Source organism: Galeopterus variegatus, unplaced genomic scaffold (assembly GCF_000696425.1).
Source record: "Galeopterus variegatus unplaced genomic scaffold, G_variegatus-3.0.2 Scaffold4097, whole genome shotgun sequence".
In the NCBI taxonomy this organism is placed as follows: domain Eukaryota; kingdom Metazoa; phylum Chordata; class Mammalia; order Dermoptera; family Cynocephalidae; genus Galeopterus; species Galeopterus variegatus.
This window is the reverse complement of record NW_007730208.1, coordinates 178,831-196,738: the sequence shown is the minus strand read 5'-3', so window position 1 is coordinate 196,738 and position 17,908 is coordinate 178,831. Positions and strand designations below refer to the sequence as shown.

The 17,908-nt window shown below is 41.5% G+C and overlaps 2 protein-coding genes across 2 annotated transcripts in view; one reads left to right on the top strand and one right to left on the bottom strand.

Moving 5' to 3' along the window:
- Positions 1-3,402: 3,402 nt before the first annotated feature.
- LOC103602330 lies at positions 3,403-13,481 on the top strand. The gene is made up of 6 exons (XM_008586740.1): positions 3,403-3,454; positions 3,523-3,707; positions 10,673-11,013; positions 12,251-12,437; positions 12,587-12,734; positions 13,288-13,481. Exons 1-6 carry the CDS (start codon positions 3,403-3,405, stop codon positions 13,479-13,481), a joined length of 1,107 nt encoding a protein of 368 aa, XP_008584962.1.
- Positions 13,482-15,530: 2,049 nt separating this feature from the next.
- Positions 15,531-17,908, bottom strand: part of EOMES (eomesodermin) — a 6,338-nt gene continuing 3,960 nt past the window's right edge. The window contains exons 5-7 of the mRNA XM_008586738.1: positions 17,292-17,450; positions 17,145-17,206; positions 15,531-16,356 (exon numbers count right to left, since the gene is read on the bottom strand). Coding sequence (XP_008584960.1) covers positions 15,618-16,356; positions 17,145-17,206; positions 17,292-17,450 — 960 coding nt within the window. The 3' untranslated portion in view covers positions 15,531-15,617. The remainder of the gene's footprint in view (positions 16,357-17,144; positions 17,207-17,291; positions 17,451-17,908) is intronic.

The following is a 17,908-nucleotide window of genomic DNA, read 5'->3' as shown; positions in this document are numbered from 1 at the left end:
GTGAGGTATGGATTGCATATGGATATCCAATTGTTTCAACACCATTTGTTTAAAAGACTACCTTTTCTCCACTGAATTGCTTTTGCACCTTTGTTGGAAGTCAGTTGTGAGGCTTACATCCAGACATGATATTTGGTTACATTTTTATGCCAATTGCATACTGTCTTTCTTGATTAGTGTAACTTTACAACAGATCTTGAAGATAGATAATGTAAGTCCTCCAACTTTTTTTTTTTCTCCAAAGCTTTTTTTGCCTATTCTAGGTCTTTTCCATTTCCAGAAGAATTTTAGAATCATCTTGCTAATTTCTAAAAAAAAAAAAAAAACCTTTTGAGATTTGTAATGAACTAAATTCATATTTCAACTTCAGAAAAATTTATTTCTCAACAATACTGAGCCTTCTGACCTATGAACACTATATATGTGTATAGCTTCCTATTTAGTTAGGAACCTTCTTTCATCTCTCTCAGCAATATTTTGTAGCTTTCAGAGTATAGGTCTTTCACATCTTTTGTAAGGTCTATACCTAAGCATTTTACATTTTTGACACTATTATTAATAGTATTTTAATTTCAATTTCTAATTGTTTGTGGCTAATATATAAAAAATACAATTGCCTTTTGTATATTGATCTTGTATTTTACAACCCTGCTAAAAGTATTTATTAGTTACAATGGCATTTTTATAGAATTTTTCCAGTAGATGATACATTATCTGCAAATGAACAGTTTTACTTCGACCTTTCTAATCTGGAAGCCTTTTATTGCTTTCTGTTTCCTTATTGCACTGGCTAGAACCTCCAAAATAATGTTGAGTAAAAATAGTGAAAGAAGACATCCTCATCTTGCTTCTCATTTTAGGGGAAAATCATTCCATCTTTCATCATTAAGTATGATGTTAGTTCTAGGTTTTTCACAGATGCCCTTTATAGGTTGAGGGAATTCTAGTTCCACTTTGCTGAGAGTTTTTGTCAGGAATGAATGTTTTATTTTGTCATATGTTTTTTCTGCATCTATGGAGACAATCATGGTTTCTCATTTCTAGTCTGTTAACATGGTGAATTACAATGATTGATTTTAGAATGTTACATCAATCTGGGATAAATCTGTTATTAGGTACATAAGTGCTTAGGATTGTTATGACCTCTTGGTAAATTTATACCATTATTATTAAATGACAGATTATATTTTTTATTATAAAATCTACTTTGATATTAATATAGTTTATCTAGCTTTTTTGTGATTAGTATTAGCATATCTTTTTTAATCTTTTAAATTTTAAACTATGCATGTCTTTATATTTAAAGTGGGTTTCTTATAGGCAGCACATAGTTGGTTCCTGCTTTTTAATCCAATAAAATCTCTGAATTTTAATTCAGGTGTGTAAGCCATCTACATTAAATGCGATTATTGATATACTTGGGTTTAAATCTACTACATTGTTATCCATTTTCTATTTATCCGATATGTTCTTTGTTTCCTTTTTTTTCTTCTTGTGCCTACTTTGGGTTAAATTATTTTTTTCATGATTTTATTTTACCTCTTTTCTTAGTTTATTAGCTATAATTCTTTGTTGTGCTATTTTAGTGGTTTCTTTAGGATTTCTAGTAAATGCCTTTAATTTATCACAGTTTACCTTCAAGTGATATTACACCACTTGATGCATGGCATATGAACTTAAAATAATACTCTTCCATTTCTCCCCCTTCAGCTATAAAATCTACTTTGATATTAATATAGTTTATCTAGCTTTTTTGTGATTAGTATTAGCATATCTTTTTTAATCTTTTTAATTTTAAACTATGCATGTCTTTATATTTAAAGTGGGTTTCTTATAAGCAGCACATAGTTAGTTCCTGCTTTTTAATCCAATAAAATCTCTGAATTTTAATTCAGGTGTGTAAGCCATCTACATTAAATGCGATTATTGATATAGTTGGGTTTAAATCTACTACATTGTTATCCATTTTCTATTTATCCGATATGTTCTTTGTTTCCTTTTTTTTCTTCTTGTGCCTACTTTGGGTTAAATTATTTTTTTCATGATTTTATTTTACCTCTTTTCTTAGTTTATTAGCTATAATTCTTGTTGTGCTATTTTAGTGGTTTCTTTAGGATTTCTAGTAAATGCCTTTAATTTATCACAGTTTACCTTCAAGTGATATTACACCACTTGATGCATGGCATATGAACTTAAAATAATACTCTTCCATTTCTCCCCCTTCAGCCTTTGTATTATAGTTGTCATATAATTTACTTCTTTGTATGTTATAAGCACCCCAATAGCTTGTTATTATTTTTGCTTTAAATAGTCGATTTTCTTTTAAAGAGATTTAAAAAATAAGAAAACCAGGCCGAGCCCGTGGCGCACTCGGGAGAGTGTGGCGCTGGGAGTGCAGCAGCGCTCCAGCCGTGGGTTCGGATCCTATATAGGGATGACCGGTGCGCTCACAGCGCTCACTGGCTGAGCGCAGTGTGGCCGGTCTCAAAAAGGACAGAAGAAAAAAAGAAAAGAAAACCTTCTTTTGTATTTATTTTGGTGCTCTTTATTCCTATATGTAGATCCAGATTTCCATTTGGTATCATTTTTCTTCTGCCTAAAGCATTTCTTTTAACTTTCTTGTAGTGCAGGTCTGCTGGTAATAAATTCTTTTAGCTTTTGTATGTCTGAAAAAGTATTTCACCATTGTTTTCCAAAGGTATTTTCCTTGGGTAATATTTCACCATTGTTTTCCAAAGGTATTTTCCTTGGGTATAGAACTCTGGGTTGATAGTTTTATTCTTTCAGTGCTTTGAAGACGGTGTTCCACTGTCATCTGGCTTACTTATTTTTTGCTGTTATTTTATCTTTCTTCCTTTGTACATAATGTCTTTTTTTCCCCCTGACTGCTTTTATGTCTTTCTCTTTATCACTGGTTTTAAGCGATTTGATTAAGATGAGCCTTGGTGTAGTTTTCTTCATGTTTCTTGTGATTGGATTCATTGAGTTCTTTGGATTGGCAGATTTATAATTTTCCTTAAATATGAAAATTTTTGTCCATTACTTTTTCAAATATCTTTTCTGTACCCTTCTCATGTATGTTAGGCTGCTTGAAATTGCCCCATGGGAAGACAAAATGCTTATGTACATATATATCCACATACATACACACACACATATATATATATCTTAGCACAGATTCCGAGTCATATTTGGAAAGGTATTATGAAAGATGTAAAATCACCTAGCAGAATCTGCACTTCCACTTAATCTGATTACTTCAAAGTTTTTTTTAAAGGTGTTTAATATTTAATGAAGGGATTAAGTTGAAAGGTATTTAAGAAATGGTGGGGTAACCCTGGGCCTGGACAAATCCTGTGTCTTTGGGAGCTGTTTGGTTGCCCACTGGGTCTTCTTCCCAAGATGGATCTGAACAACACTCCAAGTGGCACACTACAAAAGGAAACTGGACAAGGTCAGTTGTTCATACTGGAGTCAGAAGGATCCCCTGAAGGTTTGAACACAGCCCTCACCCTGATAAAGCTACCAGGGAACAACTGACCAAAGAGATTGGTGTTCCAAAGTCTAAAATTCAGATTTGGTTTAAAAACTGTAGATTGAAACAGAAGGAACTGGAGTCTGGATGCTCCTTAGGGAAAGATCAAACCCAGGGGCATGACCAGTTTCAGTCTTGGACTCAAGAATACTTTTCAAAAGAAGCCACATGGGTTTGGATCCCTATATAGGGATGGCCGGTTCGCTCACTAGGTAAGCATGGTGCTGACAACACCAAGTCAAGGGTTAAGATCCCCTTACCGGTCATCTTTAAAAAAACAAACAAACAAACAAACAAAAAACACAAATAAGCCACACAAGAAGACCAGACATCCATCATAAGAACTCAACCCAGAAAACTAGTTCAAGCATTTGAGAGAACTGATTACCTGTTATTGCCACCAGGAAAAAACTGGCTTAAAATACAGGCATCTGGAATCAAGAATTCAAATGCAGTTTCGGAACCAAAGATCTTTGTACCCTGACCAGAGCAGAAAGCAGCCATAAATTTCTTGGTACATGACCCAAGTAGGAGACCAGACCTGACTATTCAGCAGCACCAAACCGACCTGTACACTATCCCAGGCAAGTCTCATCATTTTTCTTCCTCTAATTCTTTCAGCAAGAACCCAAAATTTCCACCTTCTCTTCTTCTATCCCATGTGTCATTTGTTCCATGGGATCCCTTCAGGTCTGTATGAGCCAAGGACCGATGTCATGATCACACTGCCCACACAGGGTGTGCAGGGAGGGGAGGACTCTGACCCCCTCTGATGCTTATGAATCACTAGCCAATACTTCCATCTCTGGGAGAGGACTTCCCACATACTCACACTCCTTTCTGGATCCAATACCAAGAACAATGTCAAAATCACAAAGAACATACTGGCACAGGAGTACCATGGTTAAAGAGCTATTCTCAGCCTCATCCTGAGCACAAAAAAACAACAATCTCAGGATGTGGGTCAGATTGACATATCTTACATTATGCAGTGGTGGGATGAGGGCCACCACACTCTGATTGCAGAAAGGGACCCTCTCAAAGGGACACAGTGAAACAGAATTGTGGCAGCAAGAGGCACAGTTAACTGGAGAGCCATCTCATCCACTTGGCCAACCGCAGCAGTAATATGTAGAAACTTCAAGCCTTTAGATCAACTCCTTTCATCTACAGATTTTCAGTTAAAGGTATGTTTTCTAAATCCTGATCTGCAGGAAGAGGATCCCTTAGAGGACCCAATCACTCCTTAGTGAGGAAGATTTCCAGCCTCTGCTCTACGTACTGCAAAGCTCTCTGGGGCCTGAGCTCCAGGAGAAGGAAGTTGTCATTCTCATGACTCTGGTTCAGTCTTCCTTTCCTTTGATGTAGAGTCAGTATGCTTTAAAGAATGATGAACAAGGACATCCCATCCTGGAGCAAGACTAATGCAGGGAGAAGGATAAACTACTTGGGAAACCGAAAGGGAGATTTTTGCTCTGTGTGTGGGCAGTGGTTACCTTCTGTACTCATTTCACTGAGCGAAGGAGTGTTTCAAAGCTCCATACTGCCTTGGGAAGCTCTAAATCCTTCTGAACAGAAGCATTTTCCTGACAGATATAACCTCCTGCTGCATTCACCACATCCTTCACAGTCTGGAAAAACCATGAACTCTAACCAAACCAAGCCAAGGAGAACATGTCTACAAGACACACATTGGCATTTCTTCCCTCTGGCAAGGTGGGAAGGCAAACTTGAGATTAGTCTGATGTGTGGAAAATGAGCTGATATTGTATTTTCTGATGATGTGAGTTCATGAAAGTGAGTTTTTTCCCCCTGAGCTCTGAGGATTTGAATTGGGAACTGGAAACTCCTCAGCATCCATGAAAAAGGGAACGAGTTAAATGGATAAGGATATATCCATAATCCTGAGTATTCTTCACTTATAAACGTAACTTTTTATCGACTATTTAAGACATAACAAAAAATCGCAAGGAAATTATAGCACCATAAAATCCCTGAATATAATCTAAGGATGTTACATTTTTAGGTTTTCATATATATTTATATATGTGTGTATATGGCCATCAAATTGCTCATTTTATTATAAATAAATTATGTTAACTTAAAAAAATAAATGAAAAAAGAAAATATCATCCATGTCTTTACATTCCATGTTCAATCTTTTTGTAGCTTTTTGAACATATAGAATACAGTTGTAATAACCATTTAATATCCTTGTCTACTAATTTTATCATTTGTATCATTTGGGGTTGGTTTTGATTGATTTTTTCCTCCCCATTGATTTCATATTTTCTTGATTCTTTTAATGTCTGGTAAATTTTTATTGAATGCTATACATTTAAAATTTTTCCTTGTTTTATGCTGGTTCTTATTTTTATTACTATAAATACACTTGAGCTTTCTTCCGGGATGTAGTTAAGTTTCAGTTCTTGCTTGTAAGCTTTGTTAGATAAGACCAGAGCAACATTTAGGCCAGGCCTACTTTAACCCCACACTGAGAAAAGAGCCTCCAAGTTTTCTTCCTGACACCCCATGAATTGTGAAGTTTTCCACTCTGGCTAGTGGGACAATCCCCAGGCAATGTAAACATCTGTCATCCAGTGGTTCTCAGATGTGGGCAATTTTACCCCACAGTGGACATTTGGCAATGTCAGGAGATACTTTTGGTTGTCACAACTGGTGGGGGAGTACTACGGGCATCTTGTTACTAGAAGCCAGGATGGTGCTAAATATCCTACAATGCAGCCCTCACAATATAAAATTATCTACCCCAAAATATCAATAGTGCTGATGATGAGAAAGCATGTATAATGCTTTTGGGTGGTTTATTCCCAGGGCTTTAGGTAGTTTCTTGACATGGATTTGCTAATCAGCACTCAGGTGGGGAGTTGAGGCGGATCTATTTGGTTCTTTGGATTTATCTCTCAGTGGAGCTCTCTCCTCTCTGGAACTCTACTCTAGATATCTTGGCCTCCCCAACCTCACAGCTTTGAATCCTCAAATCAGGGAGACTGGGGAGCTTTGCCTGGACCCCAATCCCACTCTGAGCCTGGAATCTGTGTAGGTGGTAAGTTGGAGTAACATTAGGGCTTTCCTCATTTGTTCCTCTTCTTTAATGTGTTGCCATTCCACATTGTCTGATGTCCAACGTCTTGGAATCCATTCTTTAAATATATTTTCTTTGGTTTACAGATTTTTTTTTTCAGGCAGAAAGTTAATTTGCATCTCTGTTGCTCTGTCTTGTTTAGAGCAGAAGTCCTGCTGTTGACATTTTTGAGATTTAATTAAAATCAAATCATTGGTCTGGATCAGTAGTCAAAAGCTAGCTATCCACAACTTCTTCACAGAAGTGTTTTGGTTCTTTAAGTTTTTTAAATGATTGGCCAATACCAAAAAGTAGTGAAGTTTTATAAAAATTCATATTTCCAGCTATTTTTGAAACATTCTTTTTGGGGATATCTCAAAACAATGGAGGTTAGGAGGCTAACCTTTAGCAGTCAAGGCATTATAGGGTGTCAGCTGGGCTGGATTTCTTCTTCATTGCCCCCAGTTCCACCTTTCATTCTTTTCCATCCTGCCCTGTGCCCAGGAGGCTGACCTCATTGGGTTCAGCTAAGCAGGGGCACTGATGGGGATCAGAGACTAGAAGATGGGTCTAGCCTCCTTCTTGCTAGTTTACTGCAGGTTGTCCAAGTCTTTTCCAAGCAGCAGCATTATCAAATCGTCTTATCTATACTGTTTTCCCTTTGGGATTCAGAGACGCTGCCTAAGTGGAAGAAAGTTAGAAAACATACACAGAGAAACCTATAGAATACTTGGCCGACCAAATTGCCCTGATTACAACCATGATCTCCTGCAGGAACCCTGCTTCTCAGGAATCCGGCTAAGAACATGACTCATAATTTTTTCCCTTAAACTCTGAGAGGAATGAGGACATCGCAGGACTTCAAAATACTGCCTTGCCTTTTCTCAGCGAGTTTCTTTTTTGCTGAAAATGAAGGAGGAAACAGGGGGAGTTATTTTGAGGCATCCACCTCCAGATTAATATTTAATTGTATTCCTAGAGACTCTCTTCTATTTACATTCTGTCTTTCAGATAAGCTTTACATCAGTATCATTAGGATCACCTCCCACAGTCTATTCTATTTACACAATCTGTTTTGACAGCTCTGAGCAGAAGGGTCCCTAAAGGAAATATTAGATACCATCTTATCATTATATTCTAATCATATTCTGCACTCTGTGATCTCAGCTTAATGATATTCAGCTCTGGAGCACAAATGCACACTCCCACATGTAAGTAAGTACTAGTATATGCATTTTAGCATACTAACTCAACCCATACTTCTCTTTGCTTTTCTGAAACAGCTACGTACTTTCTATCTGCAGCCTTCTAAATATTTAGTGATGAGTACAGACTATTTGGTTCATTATATCAATCATCTTTTTAGCAGAAAAGCTAGAATCCTGTAAGAAGTAACATACCAAAGACTACTTGGATTTTAGACCTATAAAATAAAGACAAAACCTACCTGCCAAGATTAAGAAAACCAGCAAATATATAGGGCAGAGAACATATATTCTGAGAATTCACTATCCCAGAGCTAAGTATAGGCTAAAGTGCAAGTGGAAGCAGATGCCACTCTGTTACAGACTTATATTTTAGAAAAAAAGAAAGACTAACCATTGATCCATTTAGATCTCAAATATCATCCATCCCCTGAAAAACAATATAAACAACAATAAAAGCTATGCTTTAAAACTTAACATTTTCATGACTAAATATTTATCAGGCCTCTAAAATATTTTATGTATAAAATATAAGGTCCAATCCATGGCGCATTGCAGAACCAATGGGTTCTTCAAGTGTCCTGGCAAACCTTATAACCACTGTGATACTCAGTTCCTGCCTCTGTATAGTGGGGTGGACAGATCTAGAGCAGTCTCTAAGGTGCCTGCAGCTCTCCAATACAGTAACTCAAGTAATAGCAATGGGTTTGGGGACTTCGGAAGAAGTCCTGTTCAACAGAAGGCCATATTCTTATGGCATTAAAGTTGGCACATTTCAAGAGAAATGGTGACAAAGACAGACCACTGCAGCAAACATTCTAACTGCCCAGGGCCTGTGGAATAGGCTCCCATTTAGTGTCTGGGATGGGGAAGGGGACAGGATCACAACAATGGCATCTATGTGTTAAAATCCACCCTTGTTATTCTTAGAATTGCCATGATAGTCTCAGTTACCAATTCCATCCCAGTTGCAGAAGTTCTGTGCTGTGAATAGGAACCTGGACTTTCACTTACCTCTTTTATCCCTAAGATTCCCTCCTCAAACCCTTCCCCCACTCCATCCAAGTGGTAAGAGACGCCTTCTTTTTACTCGTCATGGATGAAATTACTCCTCTTCTCCCATAACAACCATCAAATTAATTGATAGTTCTTCTTATCTCTTACTATTTCCATGTGATGCTCCCCTTTATGAGTTCTTGAAATATATATTTTAAAGGGTTTAGAAGATTGATAATTTGCCCTGGGAGTAGAAAAGCAAATAGAAACATACTTTATCACTTTGCTATGAACTAGTTTAATATGATTTCTTACCAATTTTGTGCATATCAGACTTTCAATGAATGTGTTTCAACGGCTAAATCTTACCAATGTATGCACTGTGTCAATTTTATCACTTGGTTTTCTATGTACCATTTTCCCCAGAGACATGCCACTGCTGTTTTCCTATGATGATATGTAAATAACAGAGACCTTGGCTTTTTGGTTCACTTCGCTTAATGTCACATTCAAAGTGCCATTGAGTAAAACTTAAAATCAAATCACTGGTCTAGATGAGTAGCCAAAAGCTAGCTGTTCATAGCTGAAACTTCCTCACAAAAGTGTTTTGGTTATTTAAATTTTTCAAATAATATGCCAATATAAAAAAGTAGAGAAGTTTTCACATGAAAGTCCAGTTTTCCAGCTGTTTTTGAAACATTCTCTTTGGGGATACCTCAAAACAATGGAGGGAATTTAGAAGGTTAAACTTTAGTAATCAAGGCATTGTAGTTGATAATAACAGCTGTACTAAAATTTACCTCCTTCGTCATTCCCTTAATGAAATGGATCTAGTTGATAATAATCAATAGACATCAGCATGCCCCAAAGAGAGACAACCAAACATCACGCGCCTCCTGATGGAATATTACCACCTATGAAATATTATTACCAAAAAAACAGAATCTGAATCAGATCAAGTCTTCATATAGTAATGCCACTTTGTTGGAAAAACAAAGGTCAAAGGATCATGCTAACACCACAGGAATGCAATCAGCAAAATCCAGAACCTGGAAAACTAGACAGAACAAATACCCAGATTTCTTCAATAAATTGCAGGGGAAAATAAAAGAGGGGAGTGAGGGAGAAGACCTCTAGATTAAGAGAATTAAGTGACACATCAATTTGTTTGGGTACTGAGTAAAACAAACGAACTGTAAAAAACAAACAAAAAGAACAACAACCTTATGAGACAATCAGGGAAATGTACCTGGATACTTCATGATACTGAGAATTACTGTTGGATATGTAGGTGGGATAATGTATCATAGTTATATATATATATATCTTAAAAGAGTCTTTATCTTTTAGGACTATGCATGGAGATAACTGTGGATTAGATGACAGGACTTCCAGGATTTGTGGTGGAAACAGTGGGGTGGGGATTCTAGGATGAAAGAAAAAGGGCATGAATTGATGGTTTTTGTGGTTGGGATACGGATATATGGTGCCCGTTGATCTCTACTTTTGTGAATGTTTGAAATTTTCCATAATTATTTTTGAATTAATAAAAAATATTTTCATAACATCCTTTATAATAAGCAAAATAAATAAATCTTTTCTTTGCGAATGCATTCGTTTACTCACATATGTTATAAAATTAGTAACTAATAATGCCTATTAATATTCGGAGCTATTCAACGGTTTACAAAGCAGTTAGGTTAATAATCTCATTTCTTCCTTCTTGGTACTCCTTGCTGGGGAAGATGCTGTTGGGATGTCCACCGAGGACAGTACAGCTAGTAAGCGGCGCCCAAGGACTAGAACTCAAGTCTTAGAACTCCAAATTCGGGACTCCTTCCCCACACCAAGAAGCTTTATAAGGAAGCAGAAGAGTGGAATGAAGACTCTTACAGAAAGCTTCAGGACCTAACAAAGCAGCGACCTGTAAGAAAAGAGTGGGGAAGAAGCCCCTGTTCAGCTGGGGAGGTCTTTACACTCCGTGACCACCAGATGGCGAAGGCCGCCCGCAGCCCTGCGCGGAAACGGCGTCCAGGCCTGGAGGCCAAGGGCCAGGCTCAGGGTCCCTTTTCTTCGCCAACCGAGTGGGGAAAGCTGGGTCGAGCGTCAAGTTACAAAAGTGACTGTGTGAACCCTACCGCCTCCACAAGGGCTTATAGAAGGAGCTTTGGGGGCTTTTTAAAGAGGCGGAGGTAAATTAACGTTGGAGGCGGGTGCTACCTAAAATAAGCAGTGACCCCGCGCTTCGGCGGCGCTGAGAAATCCATCCGACGCGGGGGCACTTTGGGGACCATCTCTGAATGTATTCAGCATCTGGCAAAGCTAAGTCCTTTCCTTGGAGAACTCGCTACGCATTCTTGGCAACCCGCAGAGGATACCCAGGGCGGGAGAAGGTGTGTGGCCCTGTGTGTGTGGGGACAGGAGGAGGTTACTTTTCTTTTAAGCCTTCATAAGGAGAAATTCAGTGACCATCCAGATCGGAGTCTCATCGTCTTTAAAAAACAAAACAAAACGGTGTCGGTAACTTCAGACCGCCCACGAACCGAGCTCAGCTCCTGCGCCCGGGAGGAAATCCTGCCCATGTAGAGTCCAGGCGCGCGGGCAGCCCCGCGAACCCCGAACCTGTGCGCTGGGCTCAGGCCTCTGCGAGCGGCAGGAGGGAACCCGACCCCCGACGAAGACAGGTGCAGGTGGACGGGTTTCTCGGGCCGGAGTCCTCCTGGGCTGGACCTGCGGAGTTCGCATATTTAAAAGGCTAAACTTGAGGAATTGGGGGGGGGAGGGAGAGGGGGAGGGGGGATGAGTATTTCACAGAGGGGGACTCAATCGGGCTCACCAACAGATTTTTGCAAATTGCATTTTAGAAAGAGCCTCCCAGTGATTTCGAAATCTCCGCGGGGTGAAAGCTAAACTTTTGGAGTCGGCGTGCAGCGCGGTGGGGGACATCGCGGCACTAGCCGGGAAGGGGAGGGTCGCGGCGTTCAGGCGACTGGGAAAGGAATGGTCTTAATTTTTGTCCCTACTGGCGGCTGAATGTCGATAAAAATCAACAGCCATGAGGGAATGTTTTTATTCCGGAGAGTCTTCATGACACCCGCGGAGATTTAAAAAAAAAAAAAAAAGCATCCCTCCCCTCCCCATGTTTGAGAATTAAAGAAGAAACTGAAGAGGACAGGGAAGATCGTTAGCCTTTACCCGAGTTTAAAGCTAATCAAAAGCGGCCGGAAAGAAGGGAAAATGGGGCCAAAAGCAGATTTGGAGCCTCGAAAGTCTCGAGTGCGGGGTTGAGAGAGACGTTGCTGCAGACTTCAAATAGGCTCCAAATCCGAGCCCAACCACAGAGTGAGGATATGGCGCGTTAGTCTGCAGCTTCCCCTCCTCCCCAAGTTGTTTTCCGACTCTCCCCGCCTTTCCCAGTTTTCCTTCCAGACGCTGGCGGCTCCCCACCCTACCCCCAGGGCAGCCACCCTACGTCCCAGCCATTCCCAGCTTCTGCGCGGAGGAGGAAAAATCCTGGAACCACGGCGAGCGCACCCGTGCCGGGGAGTGTTGGTGGTGGGATGAAGGTCCTGCTGCGAATTCTCCCCGAAGTGGAAAAGGATTCCAGGGCATACGTGTGAGCTGCCTTTTCTCCTTTTTCGTTTTTTATCCTGATCGAACAACCAAAAAGTGTTTGGCTATGTAAAAGACACGCTTGGAAGATAGCCAATAGTATTTGCAACTCCGAGCTGGGTCCTTCTTGCACTGCATCTTCTTTCATTGCAGTTTGTTTATTTTATTATGCACTTTTTGTTTGGGGGCAAGAACGGAGAAGAGAACCCAGGTGAGCCAGCAGGCCCCCAAGCCAGTGTCTGCGCCCAGTGCGGGGAGCGCCGCCTGCACCCCCGCAAACGCGGGGACCCTACCGGAGAATGTAAACAAACGGGGCCCAGAGCCCTTGATCTTTATTTAAATAGAGGCTTGTTTATCGGTGTCATCCTAGGAGGATTAATTAGATACATCTCTTCACAATTTGGTGTCTGACACTCCATCTTAGGAATGCCTTATCAAAAGGTGTTAATTGGGGCCACTCAGCCACTTACGTTTCTATTAAACACTGTGAGGGACTTTTCACAAGTATCAGGTTCTTTTTACTGTACGGTGCAAAAATATACAGGACTCGAAATAGACTAGGGCCGGAGTCTGCTTTATCCCTGCAGTGATTAGCATTTTCGGGCTTTCTAGAGGGCAGAAATAGGAAAGCACGGTTTTGAAATTCCATCGCATCTCCCAGTAGGTGATGGTTGGATGCGGATGTAAAGGGGCGGGGGGGGGGGAGAGGCACTGACCAGGTGAGGCGAGCTGTGGGTTCCCTTTTCCGAGGGGAATATATATGCGGTGGATGGTTTACTTATATGATATATATACGTATATATACATAATACTAATCTTCAAAGCTTTCGCCCCTGGCTCCCCGGTAAAATTAGGGACGGCTTTATCAAAGCGTTTTGAGCAGGCACGATCGGAAACGCGGAGCTGGAGCTCGAGCCCCAAGGTCACTGGCGACGCGGGAAGAACTCAGACCCCAGAAGGATGGAGGGGATGGGAGACGGGACAGTCAAGGTACAAGCTACTACTGGTGGCCTTAATTGGGCGCACAGGAGGAGGAGGTCCCGGCTGATTGCTCGCCTCCCAGCAGCTAATCCTCTTAGCCGCTGCATTTCCGTGCCACGCAGTTAGCAGAATGACCCTCCCAGCCAGACCTTTACCCCGGGAGGGTCAGGAGGGGGCTGGAAAGGTTTGCAAGCCGGGCCTGAAGCCGTCTGCAGATAAGCCTGGCGGGACGTCTGGCGGGGGGGACAAAGGGCCCTCGGCCCCACTCCTTGGTTAACTCTTCAGCGGGCCCAGGGTTCAGTCAGGGATGGGGTGTCCGTCCTCCCGGGGCATGGAAACCAAAAAATAAATGAAGCTCAAGGCAAGGTGAACCGCTCCCCAGCCGCGGCTTTGCACAGCGGCGGTGCGCAGGACGACTGGAATCCTTCTTTGTAGGGGCCGCGCCCGCCCCCAGCCCGCGCCGCAGCCCCAGCCCCAGCGTCCCCGGCCAAGTTTGGCTGCGGGCTAAGGAGCAGCCCGCGGCGGGCGGGTGCGCCCGAGTGTCACCGTTCAGAAGAAACCGCAGCTGTGGGTGGCCTCCGCGCCCTGCCGCGCGCCACCGACCCGGAACTCGTGGGCGCTCAAAGGGCGGCGGGGGTTCCCGGGGAACCTACGTGGGCCCAGAGATGGGTGGCCCCAAGTAAGCCTAGGAAAAATCCCAGAGAACGAAGTGGCCAAGGGCTGAGGCAGAGCTCCAGGGGCCGGGGGCGGAGGTCTCCGAGGCTTGGATTAAGTCTGATGTGGGCAATCTTGCATCTCGGCGGCAACACTCCCTCCCCTTCCCCCAGCCAACACCCATTGTCCAGATTTCGCAGTGGGGTGAGGAAATAGCCCCATTCAGTCTCAAGGAAAAAAGAAGATAAACAAAAGCATCCCCACCCCCACCCCCTGACTACAGTATCCAGTTATAGATTCTAGAGCCTTCCATGGGGGGGTGGGGGGAGGCGGGTGTGAGACAGTGTTCACGCTGAAAAAGGATGGAGAAGGGAGCAGAATGAGGTCTTGATTAAAACCCACAGTACAGAAGACAGAGCTATGCCCTTCCCTTATTGAACCACATTTATTAAAAATGACTAAGACTGTACATAAAAATCCAAGATCTCTAGAAAGTCTATAGGAGCTGTGGCATCAGGTTTTTAGTTACTTCACATTATCAAGTTGGGGAGTGGGGATGGCTGAAGGAAGAGGATGAAATAGTTTTCCCTAAACACGTTTCAAGTTAGTACAGAGTAGCTGAGTACATTCTTAACTATCTAAGAAGTAAACAGAATTGTCCCAAATATCTGGGGATGATGAAACTATCCCCTCACCCCTGCAGCTGTTAGGTGATTTGTAAATTCTTCACAAAGCCAAAGCACCAATTTTACATTATCTCGGACACCTATGTAGACTATTTGTACAATATATTCCACATTATTCTACAGTATTATCTAAACACACACAACTGTACACTTTTAAATTCTCCCCCCGTCTCCCACCCCCCCTTTTTTTTTGGCAACTCCCTCCCTTGTCCTCTCCTGAGTCTTACTGGCCACTCCAGCACACAAGCAGAGGCCTAGCAAGTTTCAAGTGAGGCAATCCTGGACTAGGGCAAACATGGCTTGTTCCGAAAGCCTTTGAGTAATCAAAGTCAGGTAAAACCAGCACTTTCACAAAAGTTTTTCTTGACTCCCAGGCCTAACATCTTTTGCACCTGGCAGAAGGTAAGAGCAAAAAGGTGAAGCTTAAGGCCCAGCCCTTCTCTTCTAGAAGCAAAATACCAAAACGCCTTAACACTGGGCTTCTACTTGCTTACAAATAGAAATGAAAATCAATTGTTTCAACTCATTTGACAGCGCTGGGTAATCAATCTTCACAGCCTGTTTCTCTAAATGTTTAGTGTCTCCAATAAATAAATCCAGAACCTTGAATAACTTTCAAATTTTAAAACACATTAAAGTCCTCCATTAATTTTATTTAAAAAAGAAAAAAAAATGCTAGGTTTGTTTCAGTTACCTGCAGCAATCAAAAAGCTTTGGCACCTTCTTTTAGAGAATTGCACAGAACAGGATGCGTCAAGGTGGAAGGCAAACATCTTTTTGGCAACCTAGGCAAAGAAGACAACAAAAAACACCAAGTCCATCTGCAAAAAGTTAGCTAATTTTTATGAGGTTAAAATAACTCTTTAGGGAGTTGTGTAAAAAGCATAATACCCCCCCATGCCCTTGGAGGTGTCTTTACTGTACTCTTCAGCATTAATGTCCTCACACTTTATGGAGGGAGAATTTTCATTACTGGAGGTGCTAGGAGACAGCCGCCTTCGCTTGCAAGCACTGGTGTATACCCCCGAATCATTGGAATCTAGAGACTTGATGGAAGGGGGTGTCTCTATCCAAGAAGAGCCAATTTCCTCTTTGACTTTCTCCTTTGAGAGATGATCTTCAGAGAACACAGGGGGGCTTGTTCTGGAGGTCCATGGTAGTCCAGCTGCCATCTTCCTCTGATAAGAACCTCGACCTCCCCACCCTGCCATTGCAGGGAATGTTGGATCAGGGTAATACCCCAGGGCATGGGACGTCTGGAGGGGTAAGGATTTAATACCATATGGGAGCAAGGTGCTGGAAGTGTATTCAGATTCATAGGAACCGATGTCTAGTTTGTTGGTCCCAGGTTGCTGGACAGGCGTGACAAGCCACCGCTGGGGAGGGTTGGCCACCTCTTCGCTCTGTTGGGGTGAAAGGAGGCCGTTGGTCTGTGGCACGGTTCTCTCGCCATTATAATATCGGGCTTGAGGTAAAGTGTTGACAAAGGGCTCCGGGAAGAAGGACTGAACGCCGTACCGACCTCCAGGGACAATCTGATGGGATCTAGGAGAATCCGTGGGAGATGGAGTTAACCTGTCATTTTCTGAAGCGGTGTACATGCTACAATATAAAGAGAAATACTTAAAAAAAAAAAACAAAAAAACTAATGTTGTCCCCAAGCAAACCACCTCCCAGAAATGAAAATGGCTTGTGCTGCCAGTTTTCTGTATGGAGAGCACTCGTCTCTTGGACTGGAGGAACAGAGGTTGGAGAGGTACTGACCCATTTTAGCTGGACTCTTGGCTCATTGGGAAAAATCCCAGCATGTAAGAAAAAGTTTCCTCCCAGGCTTTTAAAAGTATTTAAACTATAGAAAATCAATCTTTATAAGTTCTTGAACGTGAAAAACATGGAGCAACCCTCCCTTGTCAATGTGATGGGGAAACAATGCTGGCTATGGGGTTAGAAAACCCAGATTTTAAAACAGCAGGGCCTTGCTGTTTGATATTGTGAAAATTACATCCTCTTAGTTTCAGGTTTTTCTTATGTTTAAAAAGGGGGGGGGGAGGGAGGAGGACAGTAATATCTGCTCTTGTGAGGACAAAAACATTGGATCAAATGAAAAAGAAGGTAAATAAATGCAGATTCTTAAAATTTCAAATCTCCACTCAAATGTTAAAAAATAAGCTCCTCATTTTTAAGCCCTTAACATTTCTTTAGAAATTAACAAAACTCTTTTGTGAAAATTCTAAAGCAAGATTAGTAAAGGCAAAAAATATGCAAAAATAAAAACAGGTAAAAATCCCAAACATGAAAGCTCTTTCTAGAACATGTTCTTAGCAAAGCGTCTGATGATGTATGTCCTGTTCGAAAACGATCGTGCAAATGTGAATAAAAGCTGCACTTACGAATCATAGTTGTCCCTGAAGCCTTTTGCAAAGGGGTTATGATCAATCTTTAGTTGAGTAATCTAGATAGAGGACAAAAATAGTTGTTGAGTACTTCATCACGGTGGACTTAGCTTTAGAGATTCTTGGGATGTTTGAGACACTCACATCAGTGTTTTGGTAGGCAGTCACTGCAATGAATTGTGTTTCTGAGAAGGTAAAGGTCTGGGTCTTTGAGGGCTCATTCAAGTCTTCCACGCCATCCTCTGTGACTTCAACGATGTGCAGTCGTGGTTGGTATTTGTGTAAAGACTGTAAGACTATCATCTGAAAACAGTACAGGAAAAAAATTGCCAAATCTAACAAGTCTCTTAGAGGTTCATCAAAAGTAGATTTTGACAAATTACATATTTTGGAATGGGACTTTTGAATGCTCCCCACCAACAGCTTTCTTTTTTTATTGCCATTTTAAAGATCTTATCCTGGCCACTTTTGAAACTTAAAACATAGCTGGGTACGTGCATTTGATAAATACCCTTTCCTCTTGGTTTAAGTCCCCCAAAGATTTCAGTATTTCTATTCCTGACAGTCAACTCACTGTTATTGAAATCCAGTAAGAAAGTGAAAATGAGAAAAGTCAAAAGAAAAAAAAAAAAAGGTTAGAAATAGGCAAGCAAACAGGTCACAACTGCAAATATAAGTACGGTAAGAGTAGGGACTCTCTGTTAGAAAAGAGACGTACAGCCAGAAGACACCCCCTCCTCCTCTGTCACTCTACCTGGGTG

Bases quoted from the DNA above. Each gene is read 5' to 3' on its own strand.
- LOC103602330 (XM_008586740.1), top strand. From the start codon at position 3,403: ATGGATCTGAACAACACTCCAAGTGGCACACTACAAAAGGAAACTGGA. The intron at 3,455-3,522 runs GTCAGTTGTTCA...ACCCTGATAAAG, and splicing joins ACAAAAGGAAACTGGACAAG to CTACCAGGGAACAACTGACC. The intron at 12,438-12,586 runs GTGAGCTGCCTT...CTTTCATTGCAG, and splicing joins AAGGATTCCAGGGCATACGT to TTTGTTTATTTTATTATGCA.